The sequence below is a fragment of the Sciurus carolinensis genome, chromosome 8 (genome assembly GCF_902686445.1).
Source record: "Sciurus carolinensis chromosome 8, mSciCar1.2, whole genome shotgun sequence".
Classification (NCBI taxonomy): Eukaryota; Metazoa; Chordata; class Mammalia; order Rodentia; family Sciuridae; genus Sciurus; species Sciurus carolinensis.
This window is the reverse complement of record NC_062220.1, coordinates 24,956,550-24,982,124: the sequence shown is the minus strand read 5'-3', so window position 1 is coordinate 24,982,124 and position 25,575 is coordinate 24,956,550. Positions and strand designations below refer to the sequence as shown.

Genomic DNA, 25,575 nt, shown 5'->3' with positions numbered 1-25,575 from the left:
CAGAAACTGTGCACTTTATACTACAGTTTATGTAAGTAAATTATCTTTTGATAAAAGTATTTTTTAAATAAAAAAGCGTTTTTCTATAAGTGAAAAATTGATGAAACTACAGGTTATAATTTCTACATAGCCTAACACTTCTCATGTTAACATCTGTACACTATGGAAGACACAAAATTATTCCAGTCTAATTCAAAAAGCTAATATGGGGGCTCAGGGATAGAGCACAAAGGTAGAGTGCTTGCCTAACATGTTCAAGGCCCTTAATTCAATCCCCAGCACCAAAGTAGGGGGAAAGGTTAATGTGGTATGCACAGATATGTCTAACTATACATAAGAAAAAAAAAAGTTAGCAAACAGAATCACATTTATTTTGACTTCATGGTACAGAAAAAAATCTAATTTTAATTTGAATTGTTCTCTAAATAAATATAATGTAAAAAAACTCAGAAAAGACGTCTCTCGCAGGAATAAATGAATCCTTTACTTATTACCATGGTATCCTTGACAGTCACAGCTAAACTACAGAATTTTATGCCATCATTATTTGGGCCTTGTTCATCTTTCCTCCTAAACTCTCTTCAAAAGTAAAAGGAAACAACCTTAATTATCTTTGCAACTCCCAAAATCCACAGATAAGTCCTTATGCTATATCAAGCACTTTATAAAGTTCGTACTGACTTTTTTGGGGGGTTGGGGTGGCACTGGGGATTGCACCCAGAGGCACTTTACCACCAGAGTTACATCCCCAGCCCTTTTTATTTTTATTTTAAGACTGGGTCTCACTAAGTTGCTGAGTCTGACCTTGAACTTGCAACCATCCTACTCCAACCTCCTGAGACTACTGCACTCAGCAGTAGTTCATATTAAATTGTTAGCTATGAAGCAAAATGATAACACCATCTCCTAAGTCTCTGACACCTCTTTGTTCTCCCAAACATGAAGCCCATCCTTTCACCAGGTAGGTGAAATACTTCACTGGGGACACCTATCAGAACAGAACATAAAATGTTTAGAGAAAAAAGGCAAGGCAACAGAAATAAGCCAGTAAATTCTTTACAGATAAGGAACACAAAAGCCCTCAGAAGACGAGAATTTGAGTACTCATTTGTAAAACTGCACTGGCCATGCCAGGATAGAAACTTGGTTTTGTCTTATTTTAGCAGTAAGAAGAAACTTGTTTTTCTTAACTAAAACCTGAAGATTTAAAAACCTGGGGAAAATGTGGAGGCAACCTTTCTAGAATAAGGCTTACTTTAAACTATATATATTATTTCTGAAATAGGAAAAAAGGAGAACAGCCCAGGCAAATAAACCAAACATAAAATGTCTATCTTCTAATGCTCATTATATTATTATCTAGGTGGGTACGGGTGTTGTTTTTTACAAACTAAAATATAGAGGGCAGGTATATATATTTCCCAGGATAATTTTACAAGGAACTGGCTTAGAAAAACTCCCAAACTACTCCTACGAAAATGCACGAAATAGAACCAAATGGAAAAAGGAGCTATCTTCTAATTGCAAGTACCATATTTATTCACTTATTTGTTTGTTTATTTATTTTTAATTTTTATTCTTTACAGTGTTGTGGATCAAATCCCGGGTTCCTTGTATACTTTAGGTAAGCGTTGTACCACTGAGCTATGTCCCCAGCTGCCTTTTTAATCTTAAAGCTGATACACTAGTCAAAAGTGCCCCTCCTATCAAATATCTTGTCTTTTGGAAAAAGAACTAACTATCAGAGTGAGCCCTACAGAAACTAGGCAAAAGAGCATCAAAAGTTACCAAGGAGACTGGGCCTATAGCTCAGTGGTAGAGTACTTGCCTCGCAAGTGTAAGGCACTGGGTTCAATCCTCAGCACCACATAAAACTAAATAAATAAATAAAGATATCATGTCCATCTACAACTAAAAAAATATTTTTTAAAGTTACTAAGTAAATCATTAGTAAAAAAGTTACCTATGATAATGCCAATACTAAACATTAAAGAGACCATTTATTGATTTATTTTAATTCTAGGAGAGTTTAAGAAATTACTGACATCTAAAACTTATGAAGTGATCTTGTTCTGGTCACTGAATCAAAGAAAAGGCAACCAAATTCTGATATCCTTGACACTATAGTACGTTGCTCATCATTCTTCCCCTCTGCTAAGCTACAGAAAGGAAGAGAAGGAAGAGAATCAAGAAAGGAAAAGAGATTTTTTTCAAGGAGAGAATAAAGCACTTACACTTCATAGGACTTTCTAGCCACAGATGCCAGGTGCTACCCACTGAAATCCAGGCTTGGACTAAGCTCCACATTTCTGAAAGGACCATCTCAACCGAAGCCTGGGGCTCCGAGTCAGCAGGAGGAAGCTGCAGCTCCCACTAGCAGCACATTTCAAAGAGGCTGCAACAAGAGAACATTTTCCATTTAAGTATCTAATTCCAGTCTTCCATTTCACAAAGCAGTAGCAGAACAGGCCTTTATATCAGTCTTTTCAAAAGATATTTCCATGACTGTGTGATAAATATGGGGCAGGCTATGGCCCAGCAATCCTTTCACTAATATGTTCCAAGTTGTTCATTATACTTCACAGCAGATCTGAAAAGTACTTGCCCCTTTTCTTTTTTAATAGTGCATTGTTGCTCCAAGATTCACGTCTACACTAACATTTCTAAAACTGCCAAATCAACCAAAATCACTGCATAGTCCTCAACAATGCAAGCACACACCCGGTTAGGAGCCAAAGGAGTCATTAGCTGCCAAGAATTGGAAGCAGATTTGGGCTGCTACTTAATCCTGCACAAAAACCTTTTCAATTAAGCAGAATTATTTAAAACACTTAATGGAGAATAGAAGAGATCTGGAAAACAGAAAATGAGATTCTGGAAATATAGATAATTTCAACGAGACCTGAAAAGTAACATAAAAGTATCAAGTTGCTACAATTTTAAGCATATCAATCAATGAATGATATATTTGTTAAAGGAAGACTTTTCAAAGATTTATAGTATATTGAGGGAGGTTTGCAGGGAAGAGGGAACTATCTCATAGTGCTGAATAAAAAGAACTCATAATGGTGAAGTTAAGAATTACACTTGTGGGGCTGGGGATATAGCTCAGTTCATAGAGGGCTTGCCTGTTAAGCACAAGGCTCTGGGTTCAATCCCCAGCAGCGCGCACACACACACACACACACACACACACACAAAAGAATACACATGTCGGGCTGTGGCTGTGGCTCAGCAGCAGAGCACTTGTCTAGCATGTGTGAGGTACTGGGTTCCATCCTTAGCACTGCACAAAAATAAACAAAGACACGTTGTCCATCTACAACTACAAAAAAATTTTTTTTAAAGAATTAAACTTGTCAATTTTAACATTGCTGTTACATCTGAAATAAAGATGTGATGTTATAAGAAAGAAAAAAAAATCATATAAAGAAAACTATCCATCAACAAAGCAACATTTTAGATAGCTGCCCTGTAACAATGTGGTATAGAGCTAGAAAATGGGTTTCTCAAAAAAAAAAAAATATTTTCATGAGATAGGTGAAGAAAAACCAACTCTAATTCAGAAACAGAAAAAAATGTGAAAGCTGATCAACTATCCCCCCCCCACTGCTTTTTTTTGCAATGCTGTAGATCAAGCCCATTCTATGTAAGTGCTCTACTGCTGAGCCATATCAACAATCTTAAGTCTTATTATATACAATCCTTTATGAGAAATTCACAAATTTGAGACAAATTGTTAATTTGTCACAATGAATTATTTTCTAAAGTTTATCTTGGACAATGGGAGAGAAAATGGTTTTGAAAGGAGATTATTTAAGAAAAATAATAAGCACCAGGCATTTTGGCACATGCCTGTAATCCCCAGCTCAAAAGGCTGAGGAAGGAGGATTGAAAATTAGAAGCCAGCCTGGGCAACCCAATGAGACCATGTCCCAAAGTAAAATTTAAATAAAAAGCTGAAGCTGCAGCTCAGTGTGGGAACACTTTTCTAGCCTGTGTATGGCCTGGGTTCAATCTCCAATACTATCAAAAAAGAAAGGAAAAAGAAAAAGAAAATCTAAGAAAAGGCAGATGAGCTGAACTACCACTACCTAAAAATATTTTTCAAATTTTGCAAGATAGCCTGAAATACAGAAACCATGGGGAAATAAACAGAGGTAATATCTTCATCATGAATAAATAAAAGACTTCCACTTCCAAAAGCAGTTGTAAAAGAAAAAAAACATGAAGGCAAACTTCCAGGCCCACAAAATACTCCTGTATGATTTTTGTCTAAAACAAAAAAGCTTCCATAGCACTAAACTTAGGTAACTTTCAATTCACAACCATCTCCATAATAACTGAATATTCAACTGAAAAAAAATTATTTCTCTTATGGAGGTAAGAGATTCTTAGCTAAAACCAAGTATTTAAATCATGGCCACTCAAATTTCAGAAGACTCAGAACACTCTTCATATGTTCCTAAGACTACAGGCCCATATACACCATCCTATCCTGATCTCAAAGGAAGGAATCAAACCAAATGACAGCACTGTACACCACAGTATCCCTAGTTTCTGACAAAATCCCAGTGCTTCTTAAACACAAGGACCTCTGTCAAATGAATTTATAGCTATTAATCATACATGGAATGGTACTAAATACTTTGCCCAAAGTATTCATGACAAGTTTAAGAATCCCTATCTTAAAAATCTTTAATCACCTATGTATGTGAATTGACCTCAAGCATGACCCTAAAAAAAGATAAATTTGGATCCATAAAATTGACTCCATTTGGAAGTAACAAAGCATGCATTCCCTGATATCATTTTGCTGAGGGATTTATTAATTATACTAAGGCAGCCCTGCCTTAAAAGTAGAAAGTACCAGCCAAGTGCAGTGGCACACACCTGTAATTCCAGTATTGGGGAGGCTAAGGCAGGAGGAGGATCACAAGTTCAACGTCAGCCTCAGAACTTAGGCCCTAAACAACTTAGTAACATCCTGTCTCAAAATTTAAAAAGGACTGGGTGATATAGTTCAGTGGCAAAGCAACCTTAGGTTCAATTCTCAGTACCAACAACAAAAAGAAAAACAATAATAAAACAGAAAATGCCAAGCTGGAAACCATTTCATCTGAAGCAAATGGGCAGCCCAGGTTGAGAGCTTCCTGAAAGTCAAAGACACAGAAGATGTTCTTTCTTCTTTTCATTTCCTGTCTACCTAAGCAAGTTTTACTAACAAATCATATAAACAAAATAAGATGATTTTTCCCCCTTGTACTGGGGAATGAGCCCAGGAAACACTGTCACAAAGCTACATCCTTAGCCCTTTTTTACTTTGAGACAGGGTCTCACTAAATTGCCCAGACTGGCCTTGAACTTTTGATTCTTCCTCAGCTCCCCACCCAAAAGCTGAGATTACAGGCATGTACCACCATGCCTGATCTCAGAGGAAATTTTATTGTACATATTAAGCACATGTTAACACAATGTTGAAGGATCAAATTTTTCAAACTGATAGAAATGTAAAACGAGATATTTAAATTATAAAACAGATTACATTGTTTTAGAAGACTGAATACTTATATAATACTTACATAGCTATCAATCACACATGGAATGGTACTAAATACTTTGCCCAAAATATTCATGACAAGTTCTATTTTTCAAGTCCAATTCTAAATATATTCTCTTACTTTGGGGAAAACTGTTTCAATGATATTATACTATGACTGAAATAGAAAATACAAGTAAGTAACAAACACTGAAAAGCTAAAAAGAATTATGCTATGGGCATGAGAAAAAAATAAGTAAAAATCATAATGTAAACTTGCTAACAGAAAATTCACCAAAAGGGGGAAAAATAATTGTTTACTAATATTTTCAAAAATTAAGACAGTACTTTAAAAGAGCTTCTGCAAGATGAACACTACAAAATTCCCCTGTGGCATAAGTGTAAATTTCCAATAAATAAAAATAAGGCTTCTCTCAGGGTTTCACCTGTACAAGCCTAAGACACCTGGTAACATCCTAGTACCACAGAGCAAGCTAGGGAAACACAGGAGAGGGAGTCTGAGTAATCACAACTTCCTATGAATTAAATTTGTTTTAAAGTTCAACGTAGCTTAATACTCGATAAAATCTGAAAATCAGTATGGTAGTTCCAAAACCAAAAAAAAAAAAAAAAAAGACAATTACCATATGATCTAGTAATTGCACTTCTGAGCATATATTCAAAAGAACTGAAAGCAGGGAATCCAAGAGAAATCTGTAGAACCATGTTCATAGTAGCATTATTCACAACAGCCAAAGTTCTTAGAAGCAAGTATCCATCAATGGACGAATGGATAAACAAAATGTGGTATATACACACAATGGAATATTATTCAGTCATAAAAAGGAAATTCTGACTCATACTACAAGAATGAACAGACATGTTTGGTGAGAAAAACCTGTCACAAAAAAAACCCAGCCAGACATGGTGGTGCACACCTGCAATCCCAGCGACCATTGAGGCTTAGGCAGAAGGACTGCAAGTTCAAGGCCAGTCTCAGCTACTTAGAGACCCTGTCTCAAAAAACAAAAAGAGCTGGAGAAGCAGTTCAGTAATAAAGCATCCTTGGGTTCAATCCAGTACCAAAAAGAAAGGAAAAATACTATATGATTCCACTTACATGAGGTTCCTAGAGTAGTCAAATTCAAATAGACAAAGCAGAATCGTGGTTGCTATGGTAAGAGGGAAACGGGCTTATTGTGTTTAATGAGCATAGCTTTAGTTTTACAAGAAGAAAATGTTCTGGAGATGGATGGTGTTAATGGTTACATTACAATGTAAAGGTAATTTATGCCACCAAACTGTACACTTAAAATGGCTAAAATGGTAAATACTTGTGTTTTGAATATTTCACTATAATTTTTTTTTAAAATCTATAAAATCTATTTTCCATTTCCCCCATAAACAGTAACATAATCATTAACACAATGAAGAAAGTTGATGAAATTTTTGGAAGTCTTTTGGAAAAACTCTATTATAATTAGAAAATTTAACAGTGCCCTGAAAACTTTATATCCTGAATCGAATCATCAACTGGCCCATGGTCCAGTAAAAAAAAGAAATAAAATAAATCCATATAAGAAAATGCCATTAGATAAAGAGACCAACATGTCAATAGAAGTACTGTCACAAATCCACACACAAAGGCTGCAATATTCCAAAGACATGAAATGTCCAATATCTGTACTACCTAATACCAAGAACACAGATAACATCAGGGGATAATTTTAACTTTTATTTAATTTAAATTTAAATTTAAACAGTCATACCTGGTTAATGTCCACCATATTGAATGATCCAGCTAGATTAAGAAACTCTTTAGGTACAAGGTCTTTCATTTTTACTGTTTACTTATATACTACCAGTTTCTACCAATGCAAAGCATATAGTATTCCTATGTTCACTGAAATAACCGGCCCACAGAAGGTGAACAGAAATTATTTTCTAGAAGACTTTCCTTTCAAAAGAAAGTTGTTTTAGGGTCACTTGACCAGAGGATGAGAGTACAAGCACAAAAAAGACAAATTAAATCGATAACTACAACTGCTAGAGAAAAACCAAAGACCCCATGTATTAGAACTAAATAGTCTAGAAATTCCAAAGGAAAAAGCACTTAGGAAAGAAGTTGGAAGTTGATACCCATAGCCCAAGATCTTGCTGAGATGATAGTTAAGAAAAAATTTCCATGAATGTGTAACAAATCCTTACATGATGATGTCAACTGAGTCCATCAAAGTATGATTTTTTTTTCAGCTGATTTATGGTTTTCATCATGCCTTTTCAGTTTCCAGACTGATGAGGAAACTTTTGAGATAACCTCTACCCACAGATTGTCTCTGCAAAAAGCAGAAACTCAGAACAAGTAAGCAGCATAATTACTAGCCCTATAAAAGACAGTCTTTCCTCTTGTAACTTCCTAACTTGTCTACTAATTTTGGTTACTGAGGATAGACAAAGCAAACTTTGGTGTTCAGAACAAGCTGGCTACTATTAGACAAAGATCCCTCTAAGTAGCTGGGATTGTAGGTAGGTGCCACCATGCCCAGTTTTTACAAAGGTTTTTGGTTTTTGTTGTTGTTTTTTTAAAAAATGGAAATACTGAAAATTGCACCCTTAAAGCGAAATGTTGTTTATTTTCAACTAACCACTTATATGAAGATAGCAAAAATAAATAAAATTTAAAAAAAACAAATTTGAGTTACCAACTGTTTTTTAGACACCCTTAAAGCAATGATTTATTCAACAAACATCTTAAAGAACTTGTGTGTGGGGCTGGGGCTGTAGCTCAGTGGCAGAGCACTTGCTACCATGTGTGAGGCACCGGGTTCTATCATGACACTGCATAAAAATAAAAGGCATTCTGTTCACCTACAACTACAAAAAATTTTTTTTAAAAAGAAGTTGTGCAAGAGACATTATAATGATCTCTTTCTTAAAAAAAACTTTTTCTTAGTTGTTGATGGACCTTTATTTTAATTATTTATATGCTGTTTTATTAACCCTTTCCCAATCCTATCATCGAATGTAAAATTCATCCATCTTTTCAAAGCCCACCTTCTGAAATTTGCTTTCTCCTTGAGGTCTTCACTGATTCTCTTTAACTCAAAGTCTCCCATGCTGCATGTCTTATTTATATTTTAATTATTCTCAGCAGAATAGAACCATGCCAGGCAACTGCTCTACCACTGAGCCACAACCCCAGCCCATAATCACCTCTTTCTTAATAAACATGGTTTATTCATTCAACTATGGATGTTAGACCACATATAAATGAATGTGACAAGGATCCCACAGTCCAATGGGAAAGAGAAAATAAATTTTTAAAAAGGTAAAACTGGTAAATGAAATTAAGTGCTCTAGACAAGCAGCATGGGAGACTTTCAGCTGAAGAAAATTAGTGAAGACCTCAAGGAGAAAGCAAATTTCGGAAGGTGGGCTTCGAAAAGATGGATGAATTTTACACTTGATGATAGGATTGGGAAAGGGTAAAAGCATAGAGGAAAAAAATCAAAGAAAAAATAAAATTGGGCAAAAGTTAACATCCCAACCCCCCTGAAAACGTGCTTACTATGAGAGATATTACAACTATTTGAATAGCAAAAGATTCAATAAAGGGGGAATCTGAAGTTGCAGGTAAGTCACAAGATAAACCAAAAAATCAAGGTCCCAGAGAATTGAGACAATGATATGCAAAGCACCTAGATCTGACAGGACAAGCAGCTAGATACACCCACACTAGTGTTTTACCAAATCATAGAGAAAGGGCTGGTGGTAAATTTAATTAAGTGACTACAATGATAGACTTTGGGATGCAAAGTGAATGAGGAGAGAAGACTGGAAGAACTAATTTTTCAAAAGTATACAGGAGTGGTGGTGATACCTATAAATCCCAGCAACTGAAGGTGCTGAGGCAGGGATTCTCAAGTTGCAGACCCACTTAGCAAGACCCTATCTTGAAAAAAAAAAAAAAAAAAAAAAATTAAAAGGGACTTGAGGCACTGAGCTAGTACTCTAGTAGAGTACTTGCCCACCTATGCTCCAAAACAAATACAAAAACGGATGGAGAATGTAGCTCGGTTGTAGAGCACACCTGGATTCAATCAACACTACTGCAAAAGAAAAAAAAAAAAAAAAAAGAAAGGTGAAAGAAATTCCCTAGGCTAATGTTAAGCAGGGATCCCAGGACAATAGTTATGCAACAGAAAACCAAGTGTTACTGGAGCAGGGCAACAGAGGGTTCTCAGGTTTGATGATTCCTTCAGTCAAAAAGAACAGATTGCCAGCCTGAATGCACAAAGAAGATATTTACATCACTGACAGGGATTTGGAGATGAACTACTGTAGATATACAGAAAGCAAAACAAATGTTTAAAAAAAAAAAAAAGAAAAAGAAAAAGGTACTCATCACCACGAAAATAAAGTTAGGCAAAATTTTTAATTTTTAGAAAGAAAATTTACATTTTGATAAAAGTTAAAATTTTGTATAATTCCAATATTTGAGATTCCTGAATCAGAAAACTGGAAAATCAGTGAATTGTGAACAGAGCAGAATGTCTGAATAAAGTGATTTGGAGGGTTGGTGACTGTTGAGTAATGGCAAGATCCAGGGTTTGACTATGTGACAAAGTCACTAAAAAAATGAAGAAGGAATCAAAAAAGGCCCAAGTATTAGCTGCACTGTCAATCTAGATGCTAAAGGTATCTAAAAATGATGGTGTGTGACTGTGCTGGTATTTCCCCCTTTCTCTACCATCATTTCTGCTACACTCGGTTGACCTACATATATGTTATCAACAGGTTGCCAGGTCCCCTGGTTTCTGGTTGTGTTTGGCCAATAGGGAATCCCAGTAGGAAATTAGAAGAATAAAGTAAAGAAATTCAATCCTTCAACTCCCTCCCTGAAGGGACATTAAACTAGTCATATCCCTTCACCTGAAAATCACCCACCATTACTCTCAAGGCAGCCAAGTAATCACTCCAGTCAAGTGATGTTGACAGTTTGACTACAGATTATTACACTATTTCTTGGGTACCATTATACCTGCAACATTACAAATAGTACCTTTACGAAGTAAACTCTCCTCCAATTATCTTGTCAAGTGTGCCATCTGTTCCTGTTGAGACCCAAGTAATAACAATAGTAATAATGATAATGATGGTGATAATAGAATAGCAGAAAGAAGAGAAAAGTTACTAATATTTAAATAGTAACTGCTAACATAATTTAAGCTCTATATTGAAGAACTTTTTTTTGTTTGGGGGGGGTGTGCCAGGGATTGAACTCAGGGGCACGTGAAACACTGAGCCACATCCCCAGTTCTATTTTGTATTTCATTTAGAGAGAGGGTCTCACTGAGTTGCTTAGCGCTGCTTTTGTTGAGGCTGCTTTGAACTTGCCATCCTCCTATCTCAGCTTCCCTAGCTGCTGGGATTACAGAGGTGCACCACCATGCTCATCTGAAGAACTTTTCAAAGCTCTTTATAGATATAACCTCGTTTAATCATAACAATTATCCTATGGGATAATCACTGATTATTTTCTGGTTCGTTTAATAATACAAACACCCAGCACAGTTGTTGGTTCAAGATAAGGACTCAAATACTGATTTAAAATACACACAACAATATGCAAGTTTGGCAGGGATACTAAATACTTTTGTAATACTATTTAGCTTTTCTATTATTTATATTTTAGAAAACTATACGGATGTTTAGGAATTGTGAATTCCCAAATCAAAGAAACTAAACTCTAAAGAAGCACATACGTGAACAACTTCCATATGCATGCTGTCTACAGTAAAGCCTTATTTCTTTGTCTTCCCACAAAGTAAACAAGGACTTAATCCCCAAATTTTAAGTGTCATATTCAAAGTAAAAGTTGCAAATTTAAAAATTGTAGTATGCACTTCCAGCCTACTGGCTTACTTAATAATAGGGCAGGACACCTTTAAATATCATTTATGAGTTAAACATATACAAAGGAAGAGAGTAAAGAGAAAAAATATTCTTGGGAGTATAAAACACAAAAATAAAGGGAAAGATGAAGGAGGCTGTGGATGTAGCTCAGTGGTAGAACACTTGCTTGCTCAGCATGCAGTGAGGCCCTGGATTTGATTCCCAGCAACCCACACACACACAAAAAAGTAACGGTGAGAATTTTCTCAGCCTCATCAGTTTTCAAGGTACTTCACAACTCAGAGTAAATCTTACATTTATGACCCACGTCAGCAAGATCACCAATTATACATACTTATAGAAATAAAGCACAGTAAAAGTGGGTGTGAAAATTAGGGGATGAAGCATAAAATATGGGAGTCGAAGAACAAGGCAATATAATAGATGTAACAGACAACTGAACACTCCACCAGATGCTCACAAAGATAGCTACGATGTCCATTTTATAAATAATAACCTGGGGCTGGGACTGTGGCTCAGTGGTAGAGCGCTTGCCTTGCATGTGTGAGGCACTGGGTTCGATTCTCAGCACCGCATACAGATAAATAAAGGTTCAACAACAACTAATGAAAATTAAAAAAAAAAAAAAAAAAAAACTAAAAGAGATATAAGGTTAGAGGACCAATATGAGGCAAAATGAGAACTCCAAAGTTTTTCTGAAACCAAAATTGGTATTTTTCTCTCTGTATTATGTTGCACTCCCCAAAGCAAAGAGAAAATTCCATGTATACGAATCTAGAAACGTGAGAAGTTTCGAGAATGGACCAGAACTGGAATGCAAATTGGCAAGAAGTAGTGAGGTGTGCGGCTACCTTACCATGTTTGGGAAGAACTGCCACATACAACACTTGGACGTGGAGGTGAGACGGATAGAGCATCCTTAAGTGGAAAGTGTAGAAGCTGTGAGGTTTTATTTGGTTGAAAACAAAACAGAAAAGCACGGTCTAAGGAGCAACAGCTAGGACTGAACTTAAAGAGGGCTGGACCCACGCCACAAGCGAGTTCAGGACCTACAAACCACATTCTACGGGGTGAGGAAAGGGCCAGTTCGCGACCGATCAGCTGCGACTAGTTTCCGAAAAGCGACAGAGATGTAGCTTCGCAGCCCCACCCCACAACAGCAGCTCCTCCCCAAGGAGGACCTCACAAGGGCAACCGCCGACTCAGGCTCTCCCCTCGAGCCTAGGTCCCACCCCGCTCTGGGCCCCGCGACGCAGAACGGCCTCTCTGGGCCCCTCACCGAACGCTGCAGCTCCCCAAGCCAAAACGAGGCGCGCTCCTTTCCGCTGGGATCCGGGTCGTGGTAAAGAGCCTGCACTGCCTGGTACACCAGCTGCAATGTCGGTTTTGCTCCTTCCATAGTGGTGGCGGCAGTGGTGACAGCGACGGTTCTGATTCTTCTCAGGAGGCTTCCCGGTTGCTCCGCCTTCGCGCTTCCTTACTGTCTTGGCCACAGCCGCTCCCTGACTGGCGCCATCTCCTCCTCTTTGGCCGTTACCAGGGCAGAGGGGTTCACCGTGGAAGTTGCCCCCTCGGAAACAGCGGACAGATTGTATTCAAGTTCCTGGCCTTTTTTCCGGTCTTTTCCCCGGTATCCAGACTCCTCAATCCGGACGCTGATTCTTGATTCTTCACCTGGTCATTTACGTTCAGAAGCCGATCTCCGCACGACACCAGCCACGCTGCGCACCTAAGCCGCGTTTAACCGGACCGGAAGCGACAGCCCAGTACCTTTGGCACACTTCCGTCTGGTGCTCTACAAACGGCCTCCTTCCCGGCACGCCTCCTCTTGTCTCCCCGCCCCCTCCCGGAAGTGATCCTGCCAGGCAAGGAGTGGGGAAGAAGGGGTACAGTGTAGTTTTCTACGTCCACCTTGAGCTTTAGGATTGATTTATGTCACGTACCTCAGCCGTTCTTTCCTCCTTGGCATGGGTCCGAGATCATCTCTCTCCCTCCCAACTTCCTCATCCCTCTCTTGAGAATCCCTTCTGTCCCCGGGTCGGTGACCAAGGCGCGTCAATTCAACTCTGTTGTGTCCACTGTACCGGAGATTGAGATGACTTAAAACACGATTCCTATTCAGACCCTAGTGGAGGAGACTTGTAACCCAATAATTATTTACAAACCTAAAACGTGCCACATTGAATAAATCCAAAACGACTAGAATCTATGTTCAGCCTCCGTTTTCAACTAAGTTCTTCAACCCAAAAGGAGTCTCATTCTACTGCTTGTGACGTGACTCTCCAAACTCCACCATCTGCAGGGCCATTATCACATTGGGTTGTATTTACGTGTATGCCTTTCTTTCTGAATCCAAAATCAGTAGTCTAATAATTCTCAATTTCACAAAAGAAAATAAAAACCCTCACTATGGAGAAATTTGGCACAAAAAATAATAGCGTGGTAAAGGGTTCCCCAACACTGCTCCTACTCCCTTGCACTATTTGATAAATGCTTACAATGTGTAAAACACTGTCGTTATGATAGCTAAAACCTTGCCAAATCCCCATTTTAAAGAATGAGAATTTAAAGACCAAGAGAACGAGGGTAATGTAATTCCCCAAGGTCACACATTTTTAAATGAAAGTATTTAAATCTAGATCAGTTTCCCTTCAAATATTGTCAAGTAGTACAATTCCTATCATTCTGTGTGGTCGTTTTCCTCCAAATTATTGTCAACGAATTTTAACCACACCATGATAAATAAAATTGTTATTGTAGAGTTGATATAATTTCAGACGAAGAAAAGAAACTTGGCTGATGCTTAATCTACCTTAATCTTTAATAAGACCACCTTGGTCTCGGCCTTCATGGAATTTACAATATAATTGCAAAGAAAAACAAGCAATTCAAGGCTGGGGATATAGCTCAGTAGTAGAGCACTTGGCTTGCAAGCCCAAGGCCCTGGGTTCAATTCCCAGCTCCAGGATGGGAGAAGCAAAACAGAAACTAGAAATTCAAGATAGTGTAAAATTTCTGTGAATATCCACAAACAAAATAATGGTGTTGGACTTCATACCCCTACTCTAAAAAGATCATAGAACCTCAATGTAAGAGCTAAAACTACAAAACTGGAAGAAAACAGGAGTATATCTTTATAACCTTGGGTTAGGCAATAGTTTCTTGTATATGGCACCAACACAATCAACATAAGAATAGATAAATTTTATTTCATCAAAACTAAAAATGATGTGTTGAAGTACATGCTCAAAGAATTGAAATGATAATCCATAAAAATGGAGAAAATATTTGAAAATCATATATCTTCTAAGGGATTAGTATCCAGGATATATAAAGAAGTCTTGCAATTTAACAAAAAAAAGACAAATATAACTCAGTTTTTTGTTTGTTTTTTTTTTTTAAATGAGCAAAGGATTTGGATAGGCATTTCTCTGGAAAACATAGGTAACTGCACAAAAATGATGGTCACCTGAGAAGTGCAAATCAAAACTGCCATGAGCCAAGCATGATAGCACATTCCTAAAGTCCCAGCTGCTTAAGAGGCTGAGGTAAGAGAGTTGCTTTAACCCAGGAGGTTGAGACCAGCCCAGGCATCAAAGTGCCAGCCTCAGCAACTTAGCAAGATCATGTATCTAAATAACAAAAAGGCCTGGGAATGTGGTTCAGTGGTTAAGCACCCTGGTTCAATCCCCAGTACTAAAATAAAAATAAAATAAAAAAAAAAAACAGCAAAAAACTTTCTAGAGTTTCTTGAAGGAACTTTTTTCCCCTAAGCTAATTCCAATTGAATTCCTGTTACTGCCATCAAGAATTTTGACAAAAAAAAAAAAAGAAAGAAAGAAAGAAAGAAAGAATTTTGATGAATACTCTGCTGCCTTAGCTCAGTCTGCCATGACAAAATACCGTAAACTTGGTGGCTTAAACAAGAGAAATTTATTTGTTCACAATTCTGGAAGCTGTAAGTCCAAGATCAGGGCAACAGGATGACTAGACTCTGGTCAAAACAAAAACAGACCAAAAAAGAACTTCTCAGAGTATTTCCAAAGTGGTAGCAATGTCTTTGTTATGGTGATAAAGTAACTCTTGGAGAGACCCTAGTAGCTTCAAGTTGGTCACAAAAGACCAGTCATGTGACTAGAAGGTTGGAACTTTAAGCCAGAGTTCCAAAGGGAACTCTGGGAAGAACTTCAAGAGGGGAGAGGAAATGGAGATGATTCAGTCCCTTGACATTGATTTTCTCAATCATGCCAACATTAGTCACACCCAGATTTAAAAAAAAAAAAAAAAAAAAAATAGACCCAGAAACTCTGGACATCAAACTGCCTTCCTCCTGGGCCTCACCTTGCAGTGTGAATCCTTTATAAAATATATATATATTTTTTTAGTTATAGATGGACAACATATCTTTATTTTACTTATTTATTTATTTTTATGTGGTGCTGAGGATTGAACCCAGTGCCTCACACATGCTAGGCAAGCACTCTACCACTAAGTCATGACTCCAGCCCTATAACAAAACTTGAACCATAAGTATTGTACTTTCCAGAGTTCTGAATCATTCTAGCAAATTACCTGATATTAGGGGCTGTGGAAACCCCTGAATTTGCAGTCAGTTGGTCAAAAGTGCAAGTGGTCTGGGGACACCCAATATCTGAAATTAAGAGAGTCTTGTGGAGGACTGAGCCCTAAACCAGTGGAGTCTGATAAACAGTGTCAGAATCTAATTGCAATTCACCCAGTTGGGATGGAAATGGAACAGGTAATTGAATTTAACATATGCAAAAATAAATTAATTAGAGTTAACACAGCAAAATGTTAACAATTTTTATGTACACAAGGGATAAGTGTTTACCATCATTGCTACTTTTATGTATGTTTGAAATTTTCCAAGTTTAAAAAAGTTCAAAACTGGAAACACAAACAAAATTTTTTGTTTATTGTCATGAAAAGATGCCTGACCATTGGAAAAAAGACACAGGTTTTGAATCAGCATGTAAAAGTGCCCACTGGGATAAAAATATGTCTATATTTGCATGAAGGCAAAGAGAGGTATCTGGGAGGATGGTCAACAAAATATTAACAATGGTTATCTCTGGCGATAGGATTTTATACTTTCAATTTTTTTTTCATCGCACTTATCACCACATGACACATTTCATACCTTTTTTATTTTTTGTGACTTCCCCCATTAAAGTGTAAGCTCCAGGCAGTGTGTTGGCTGTTACCATATGCCCAATGCTTTGAATGGTACCTGGCATAAATAAATATTTTTGAATGCATTAATAATGTTTATATGATTTGAATTTTTCTTTATAATGATTATTTACATTTTCAACAAGCACATTTTATAAAAACAACACAGCTGGTTTTCCTCTTCCCTTTAAACAATACAGTATATACTTAAAGAAGTCATACCTGTCAGGGGCCAGTGTTAACTGAATCTTGGTTGATGTTGACCAAGAAAAGACCACACAGACACAACCTCTCCTCTTCTGACTAATTAGGGAACATACTTTGGACCAAATTCCTCCAGCTGCACAACCTGAACAGCTTTTTTTCCTTAGTTGAACCCACATTTGAGACTCTCAAGTTGAGGGTCACATCCTCCTTTGTCTCTCCAGCTCAGAGTTGCCCAGAGTTACAGCCAAGTTTTCACCAGATTTCATTTGCAAAGCAAATTCAAACTGCGGGAGGGGCTGGGAGTGGAGGAGGATGAACAGAAACAGTGAATTTCTGTGGAATATTGAGAGTACGAATTAATTGCCTTCAGTCAAAAGCAGCATATATGGTTTAGATATGAGGTGTCCCCCAAAAACTCACGTATAAGAAAATCCAAGAATGTACAGAGGAGAAATGATTAGATTATGAGAGTTACAACCTAATCAGTGGATTAACCCACTGATATGGATTAACTGAGTGGTAACCCTAAGGAGATAGGGGTAGCTAGAGGAAGGAGGTCACTGGGGGACATGGCTTTGGGGGGTTTATATTTTGTTTCTGGTGATCAGAGTTCTCTTTTTCCTGGTTGGCCTGTCCTGAGCAACTTTCCTTTTCCACACCCTTCCACCATGATATTCTGCTTCACTGGGACTCGGAGTTATGGAGTCAGCCGATCACAGACTGAACCTCTGAAACCATGAGCCAAAATGAACTTTTCCTCCTGAATTGTTCTAGTCAGGTCTTTTGGTCACAGCTACCCAAAAGCTGACTAGAATAGCAGCCTTCCTCAAAGATGTTCTGAAATGCTCGTGGAAAAGCACTGGGTAGGTTTGAATTTTTCAGAACATTAACAGAAAAGGATATATGATACAGAGAACCTAAGGAAAATGAAGAAGAACTCCTACAGTTCAATCACCGTGCCCCTGACTCCTCCTTTGTCACTCACAGATCTTCTTCCCTAGACCTTCTAAGTTTCTCACCCTAGATCTTCTTCCTCTCCAATTGAGCCTTTCTCTTTAGAAAACTGATGTAGAGGAGGGGGAAACCAACTTTTTTCCAACAAGATTAATTGTGTGTGTTTGTGAACCTAGGGCTCTCGCGCATGCTTGGTAAATGCTCTACCACAGAGCTGCACTTTCCTGGCCCACGATTAATTTTTGCAATTCATATTATATTCAGTTTACTGACACTTCCCCCAGTTTACTTCAGGTTATTAAGCATTGCTTTGGTGCTGGGGTGATAAATGCCAAATTGTTGCCCAACAATCGAGACAAGTGAGTGAGTGCACTTCCTTCACAGATGCAAAAGGCGCCACTGGGGCTGTTGGCAGAGAAATGACCTTTCTTCTCTCTGTCTGATGGTATGGTGGAACAGGGTTCTCCCAAACATCCGACCCCTGCATGGGACTCCACCCAAGGAACTACCTTTCTCAGCTGCATTCCCTTGCAAAAAGGTTCATAATATTTACTCACCCCATGTACAGGAAGACCAGTGAAGATAAGGTGGATGCGCCTGGGAATCGGTTCAGGGTAAACAACTATAAAGCAATTCAGGGCTGAGAATGTAGCTCAGTGGTAGAGCACTTGCACTTGCCTGGCAAGTGAAAAGGATCTGTGTCAATCCCCAGACACACACACACACACACACACACACACACACACACACACACAGTCACAGAGAGGGGCAGAGAAGGAGAGAGAGAAAGGAAAGTAATCCAACAAATACATATAGAACAAAATGATCTTTATTGTGGGGTGGGGTAGGTACTAGGGATTGAGCCCAGGGGCACTTAACTATTGAGTCATATCCCCAGATCTTTTTATTTTTTAATTTGAGACAGGGTCTCCTAAATTTGCTGAGTCTGGCCTCAAACTCGTGATCCTCCTGCCTCAGCCTCCTGAGTCACTGGGATTACAGGTTTATACCACAATGCCTGCCACTTTTTATTTCAGTGCTTTGTACCAAACCCAGGGCCCCATGTGATGGAGTGGGGGAGTCTTAAGTCTCTTAAACTCTGCTGCCATAAACCCCATCCAAAGTCATCCAGGGCAACATGGATGGTAAGCTCATCAGGTTTCCATGTGTCCAGTGTCTCAAGGGTTTGAGCCTGTTTTACTGAATGTTAGGACTGATTAAAAGCATGCTGGTCAGTCCAGATCCATACTCTTACACAAATTATGTAAGGGTCATAACTGAGTCAGATGAGGGAAGAAAGCCCTCCAATAACCCAATAGTCCCACAAGTTTTCACATTTGTTTTACTGTTTTGGGAACACAAAAGCACCTTATTTATCAGAGCCTGAGGTGCAAGCTTTATCTTGCCCAACAAGACAATACTCAAGAGTTTCACCATAAGCCAGGGCCATGCACTTTGTCAGGGGTTACAGCCCAGGTTCTCCTTTGCAAATGAGTCAAAAGTGTGGCAGTAGCCTTGCTGAGCACTGCAAGAGAATCGGATGTGATCGTTATGTGAATGTTTTTACCAGTTAAGGTCAGCACCAGGTTTGTTGCCATATCATGGCACAAAGTGGGGTGATGGAGATATCCTTAAGGTAACACCATAAACATCCACTCTAAGCCTTCGCACATGAAGCAATGGGTCTTGACTCTCAGGGGCTTTATCTATGATAAAGAAGGCATTAACAAGGTCCAGCAAATAGTCATATGTTCCCAGTTGCATACTTAGCTCTTCTAGAACAGTGGTTATGCTAGAAACTGCTGCATAAAGCAGAGGGATCATCTTGTTCAATTTCCCATAATTCAGTGTCATGCACCAAGTTCCATTCGGTCTTCTTACTTGTTACACAAGGGAGTTAAAAGGACCGTGGGTTCGATGAATTATGCTTACTTTGGCCAGTTCACATAGGATCTCCATTATCTCTTGATGGCTACCAGGGAGCTGATGTTGTTTAGTGGCAACAATTCCTCAGGGTGCAGGCAAAACAACAGGGGGTGTCTAGCATGCCTACTTAATATTGGCTTTACAGTTGACACATGCTCAATCTCCCAGCAACTCAAACAAAACTCCCCTCCTGTAGTCTGAGGCATTAACCCCACAGGATATCACCACCTGCTAAATATTCAGGTAGTGGGTGGGTGGAAGGCATCCAAGCAGCAGAGTCAATATTGTGGCCCAGATTCTCACTGATTTCGCCTGGTCCATTGATAGCAGTTAACTGCCAGAGAATGTCAGATTACCATATATCAACATAAACTCAGCTCCTGCATCCACAAATGCTGCTACTCTGAATATTTTTGGAAGACCAATGTATTGCCAATTCTATATAAGTCCTCTGGTCCAGAGACATGGCTCAGATCCCTGGACCTTGACCTTTCCCAGGTGTCCCACACCTAAGGGCACAAAGATTCCTCAGGAGGAGCCCAGGGTTCTGCTTTCCTTACATCTCCTAAGAGGAAAGGCTTGTCTTTGTCTCTTTTTGGAGTAGGAGTCCATTCTACCTTTCTGATTGTCTCCCTTATTTTTCCTTATTGAGAAATAATAGCTAAAATCTCTTGTCCTTTGGCAATTACTTCCATTATTGTATTGGGGTGCCATTTATCTCTTTTCCTTTTATCCACCTCTGCCACTGCTAAGTTCACCCACATCTGTTTACAGGAGGCTTGAGGAAGTCCTTCCAGTTTTGGCTGGATTTTATAGACTTTTATTTTCTGCCACAGTCTTTCCATCTCCCCTAGATCCACTATCACTTATGCTGCTTACTGGAGGGGCTGCCCTACGAGCGGGGATGATATTGACACCATGGCACCATAAATGGACAGAGAGACTGCTCATGACACTGTATCTCTCATCCCATACTGTCCAGTCCTCAGATAGGCTGCACATAATCTTAGAAGATGGAAAGATCTCCCGTGTTCTTGAATAGGCAGAATTAATATTGTCAAAATGCCCATTCTACCAAAGGCACTATACAGAGTCAATGCAATTCCAATTAAAATCCCAATGACGTTCCTCATAGAAATAGAGAAAGCAGTCATGAAATTCATCTGGAAGAATAAGAGACCAAAGCAATCCTGAGCAGGAAGAGCAAAATAGAAGGTATCACAATTTGAGACCTTAAACTATACTACTGAGCAATAATAACAAAACAGCATGGTATTGGCACCAAAATAGATGGGTAGACCAATGGTACAGTATAGAAAACACAGAGACAAACCCACATAAATACAGTTACCTCATACTAGACAAAGGAGCTAAAAACATACAATGGAGAAAAGATAGCCTCTTCAACAAATGGTACTGGGAAAACTGGAAATCCACATGCAGCAAAATGAAATTAAAATCCTATCTCTCACCCTGCCCAAACCTCAACTCAAAATGGATCAAGGACCTAAGAATTAGACCAGAGACCCTGCACTAAATAGAAGACAAAGTAGGCCCGAATCTTCATCATGTTGGCTTAGGACTAGACTTCCTTAACAAGACTTCTAAAGTGCAAGAAATAAAAGTGAGAATCAATAAACAGGATGGAGCCAAACTAAAAAGTTTTTTCTTAACAAAGGATATAATAAAAAATGTGAAAAGAGAGCCTACAGAGTGGGAGAAAATCTTTTCCACATGCACTTCAGAGAGAGCACTAATCTCCAAAATTTATGAAGAACTTACAAAACTTTACACTAAAAATACAAAGAACCCAATCAATAAATGGGCCAAGGAACTAGACAGACACTTTACAGAAGAAGATATACAGATAATTAACAAATATATGAAAAAGTGTTCAATATCTCTAGTAATTAGAAAAATACGAATTAAAACAACCCTAAGATTTCATCTTACTCTAATCAGAATGGCTATTATCAAGAACACAAGCAATAATAGGTTTTGGTGTGGATGTGGGGAAAAAGGCACACTTTTACATTGCTGGTAGAGTTGCAAATTGGTGCAGCCATTCTGGAAAGCAGTATGGAAATTCCTCAGAAAACTTGAAATGGATCCACCTTTTGACCCAGTTGTCCCCCTCCTCTGTTTATACCCAAAGAACTTAAAATCAGCATACTACAGTGATGCAGCCACATCAATGTTTACAGTAACTTAATTCACAATAGCTAGATTGTGGAACCAACCTAGATGCCCTTTGACAGATGAATGGATAAAGAAACTGTGGTATATATACACAATGGAATATTATTCAGCCATAAAGAAGAATAAAATTATGGCATTTGCAGGTAAATGGGTGGAATTGAAGAATATCATGCTAAGTGAAATAAGCCAATCCCAAAAAACCAAAGACCGAATGTTTCCCCCGATAAATGGATAATGATACATAATGGGGCTTGGGGATGGGGGTAAGTGAAGAATGGAGGAACTTTGGATTATGCAGAAAGAAATGGTGGGGGGAGAGGGCAGGGGTGTGAAACATGATGGAATGAGACACACATCTTACCCTATGTACATGTATGATTACACAAATGGTGTGAATCTATATCATATACAATCATAGAAATGAAAAGTTGTACCCCATTTATGTACGATGAATCAAAATGCAGTCTGTAAAAATAAAAAAAGTTAAAATTAAAAAAGAGGCTGCACATACATAGCATATTTTGTTCCCAGTTCCTGCAAATAGCTTCCATGGAGGTCTAGGTACCTCTGAGCATAGCAATATCTCCTGAATTTGGCCACATGTTGTGAGTGGAAAGGAGCATCCAAGCTCATAATGACCCCACACTCAGCGGCAGCACTAGTGTAAAGCCGCTGATGTAAGCAGGTAAGTGATTCCTGAAGCCACTTTAAATAATTCTACACCATTCACTGTTATCCCATCTGCTCCAGTGTCCCACAAGCAGAGCAGCCATTCAGGTACTCTTTTGTTTTCTGCCCAAACTTGGACCCCAGTTCCACAAACTCCTAGGATATATGATCTCATGGTCTCATGGTGGTAAATATGTAAATCTCTCTCTGGGCCAGGGAGCAGATCTGGATGGGTTCCCTCAGGAGCATTTTTAACTTTTGGACCATTATAGTTCCTGCCTCCACTACAGTTTTGTCTTCTACCTTGACTTCTGAATCACTGGAGATAGTGGACTCACTGAGTGGGTCCCACATCTGAGTTTTCGCTGGTTACCTGCACCTTAACATGGGGTCTGGGCCTGCGATGCCCCCTTGGTTTAGCCCGGCAACGGTCCACGACCTGGAGGCAGTCATCTGTAAGTTTAAAATGCCTCCACAGCCCACCCTTGCTGTCAACCTGTGCAAAACGGGCTTCTCTGGTTTGAACTCTGCCTGTTCTCTGTGGCACTGAGCTAACTCCAAGTCGGAGGCTAACTTTAAGGCACCTAGTAGGGCATCCACCAACACAGTGACATTGTTTGTTCTCACTTGTTTTTCACTTCTGGGTGGTGACTTTTGGCTTCCAACACTTGCAGCACCCCTCTTGGCATGTTCAGGGCATCGCCCTGCTCCCACCCCTCCAACAGAGACGCCATCTCAAGGCACACTGACGCTTGTGGCCAGACCGGGATCTGCGCCTGCAGACTCCATGCCCTTTCCCAACTCTGGAGTGAACTTCTGGGATCCTGCCAACCAAGCCAATTGTGCAACCCCAGGGCTGCACACGCTCCAAGAATACTGTTTACTCATTCCAAAGAAAGAACTAGGACAACTCAACAGAGAGGTTTTGGATATTTTATTACTCACATGCTCCTCAGCAATGGTGGGTGGGGATACAAAGAGGACCACCTCACACCTACAAGCAGGGGGAAAATACACAGGACTGGTTGCATGTTCACTGTGCAGGTGGAGTCCTTCAGATGTTTTATGAGCACATTCTTTTCATTTTCAATCAGGGTCACTCTGCTTTGATCCTCACCTAAATATTGGAGATAAGGGCTTTTGCATGGTGATACATGCCTGTAATCTCAGTGACTGGAGAGGCTGAGGCAGGAGGATTACAAGCTTGAATGTGGCCTCTGTAACTTACCGAGGCTCTTAGCAACTTACCAAAACCCAGTCTCAAAAAAAAAGAGTGGGGAGGGCTGGGGATGGGTTCAATCCCTGGTACCAAAAAACAAAACAAAACTTTGGAGATAAGGAAAGTAGCCAACCCTTCCTCTCCAGTCCTTCCCTTATGAGATTGTTTAGATCTTATCTCACTGCAAGCTTCCCTAGACACTGATTAGTGTTCAACCCAATATATGCCAACTACAAAAAGACAAATACTATATAACTCTGATTATATGAGGTATCTAGAGTAGTCAAATTCACAAAAACAGAAAGTGAACCATGGTTGCCAGGACTGGGGTGGATGGGGATGACGGATGGAGGATTGTTTAATGGGTGCAGAGTTTTAGTTTTACAAGATGAAGAAGTTCAGAACATTCATTGCACAACAATATAAATACACTTAGCACTACTGAGTTGTATACTTAGACATGAAAAAGTCACTAAATTTTATGTTTTGCATTTTTACCACAGTAAAAAGTTATTTAAGATTTTAAAATATTTTAAAATTTAATTAGTTAATGAAGTACTGGGGATTGAACCCAAGGATCCGTTAGCACTAAGTTATATTCCCAGCCCTATTTATATTTTGTTTCTATAGGACTTTAACCTAAAAATGCCATGTCCCACGGTATTTTGGCCCCATACTAGAGGTAATTTTTGTTTTGTTTTTACTTAAATTTATTAGTACATTATAATTATACATATTATTGGGGTTCATTTTGACATAATCATACAAGCATAAAGCACCCTTTGCCCTCCCCTCTTCCCTCACCCTGTTTCCTTCCTCTACTACTTTTCCTTCTATTTATTTATAGCTTTTTAAATTAGTGGCTTATAGAAATACATAAAGGTGAAATTCACTGCAGTATTCTCATACATGTACATGGGATAGTTTGATCAGTTTCATTCACAAGTCCTCCCTTTTCCCAGCACTCCTCCTTCCCCGTCTATCCACTTCCTCTATTCCATCAATCTCTCTTCAATCAGACACCAACATTTTTATTGTTCCTTTATTTGACCTTCTGAATTTTTTACTCAGAACAATGTACCAATGAACCATAATTTTTTAGTGAGATTTGCATCACTGTGACAAAAAGACTTGACAGGAAAAACGTAGAGCAGAAAAAAAGTTATTTTTGGCTTAGTTTTGGGAGTCTTAGTCCACAGATGGCCAACTCTATAGCTCTGGGCTCCAGGTGAGGCAGAACACCATGGCAGAAGGGTATGATGGAGGAAAGCAGCTCAGGACATGACAGCAAGGAAGCAGAGAGAGTTCCACTCACCAGGGAGAAAATATAAACCCCAAAGTCATGCCCCCAGTGACCCACCTCTTCCATCCACACCCCATCTGCCTACATGAAACACCCAATTCCATATCAGTGGATTAATTCATTGATTAGGTTAAAGCTTTCATAACCTAAATGTCTCCTCTGAGTGTTCTTGCATTATCTTACACATGAGCTTCTGGGAACACCTTGTATCCAAACTATAACATTCCACTTTGATCCCCTAAAATTCAAGTCCATCTCACAATTTGAAACACATTTAGTACAGGTACAAAGGCATATGCCTGTAATCCCAGTAACTCCGGAGGCTGAGGCAGGAGAATTGTGAGTTCAAAGCCAACCTCAGAACTTAGTACAGCCCTAAGTAACTTAGTGAGACCCTGTCTCAAAGTAAAAAATAAAAAGGGGCCTGGGGATATAGCTCAGTAGGTAGAG

General features: G+C 39.0%; 1 protein-coding gene across 1 annotated transcript in view; it reads right to left on the bottom strand.

The window, feature by feature from the left end:
• The window catches only part of Tnpo3 (transportin 3), a 77,695-nt gene extending 64,465 nt beyond the window's left edge, over positions 1-13,230 (bottom strand). The window contains 1 exon segment of the mRNA XM_047560346.1: positions 12,735-13,230. Within this exon segment, the coding sequence (XP_047416302.1) occupies positions 12,735-12,854 (120 nt within the window). The 5' untranslated portion in view covers positions 12,855-13,230.
• Positions 13,231-25,575: the final 12,345 nt, after the last annotated feature.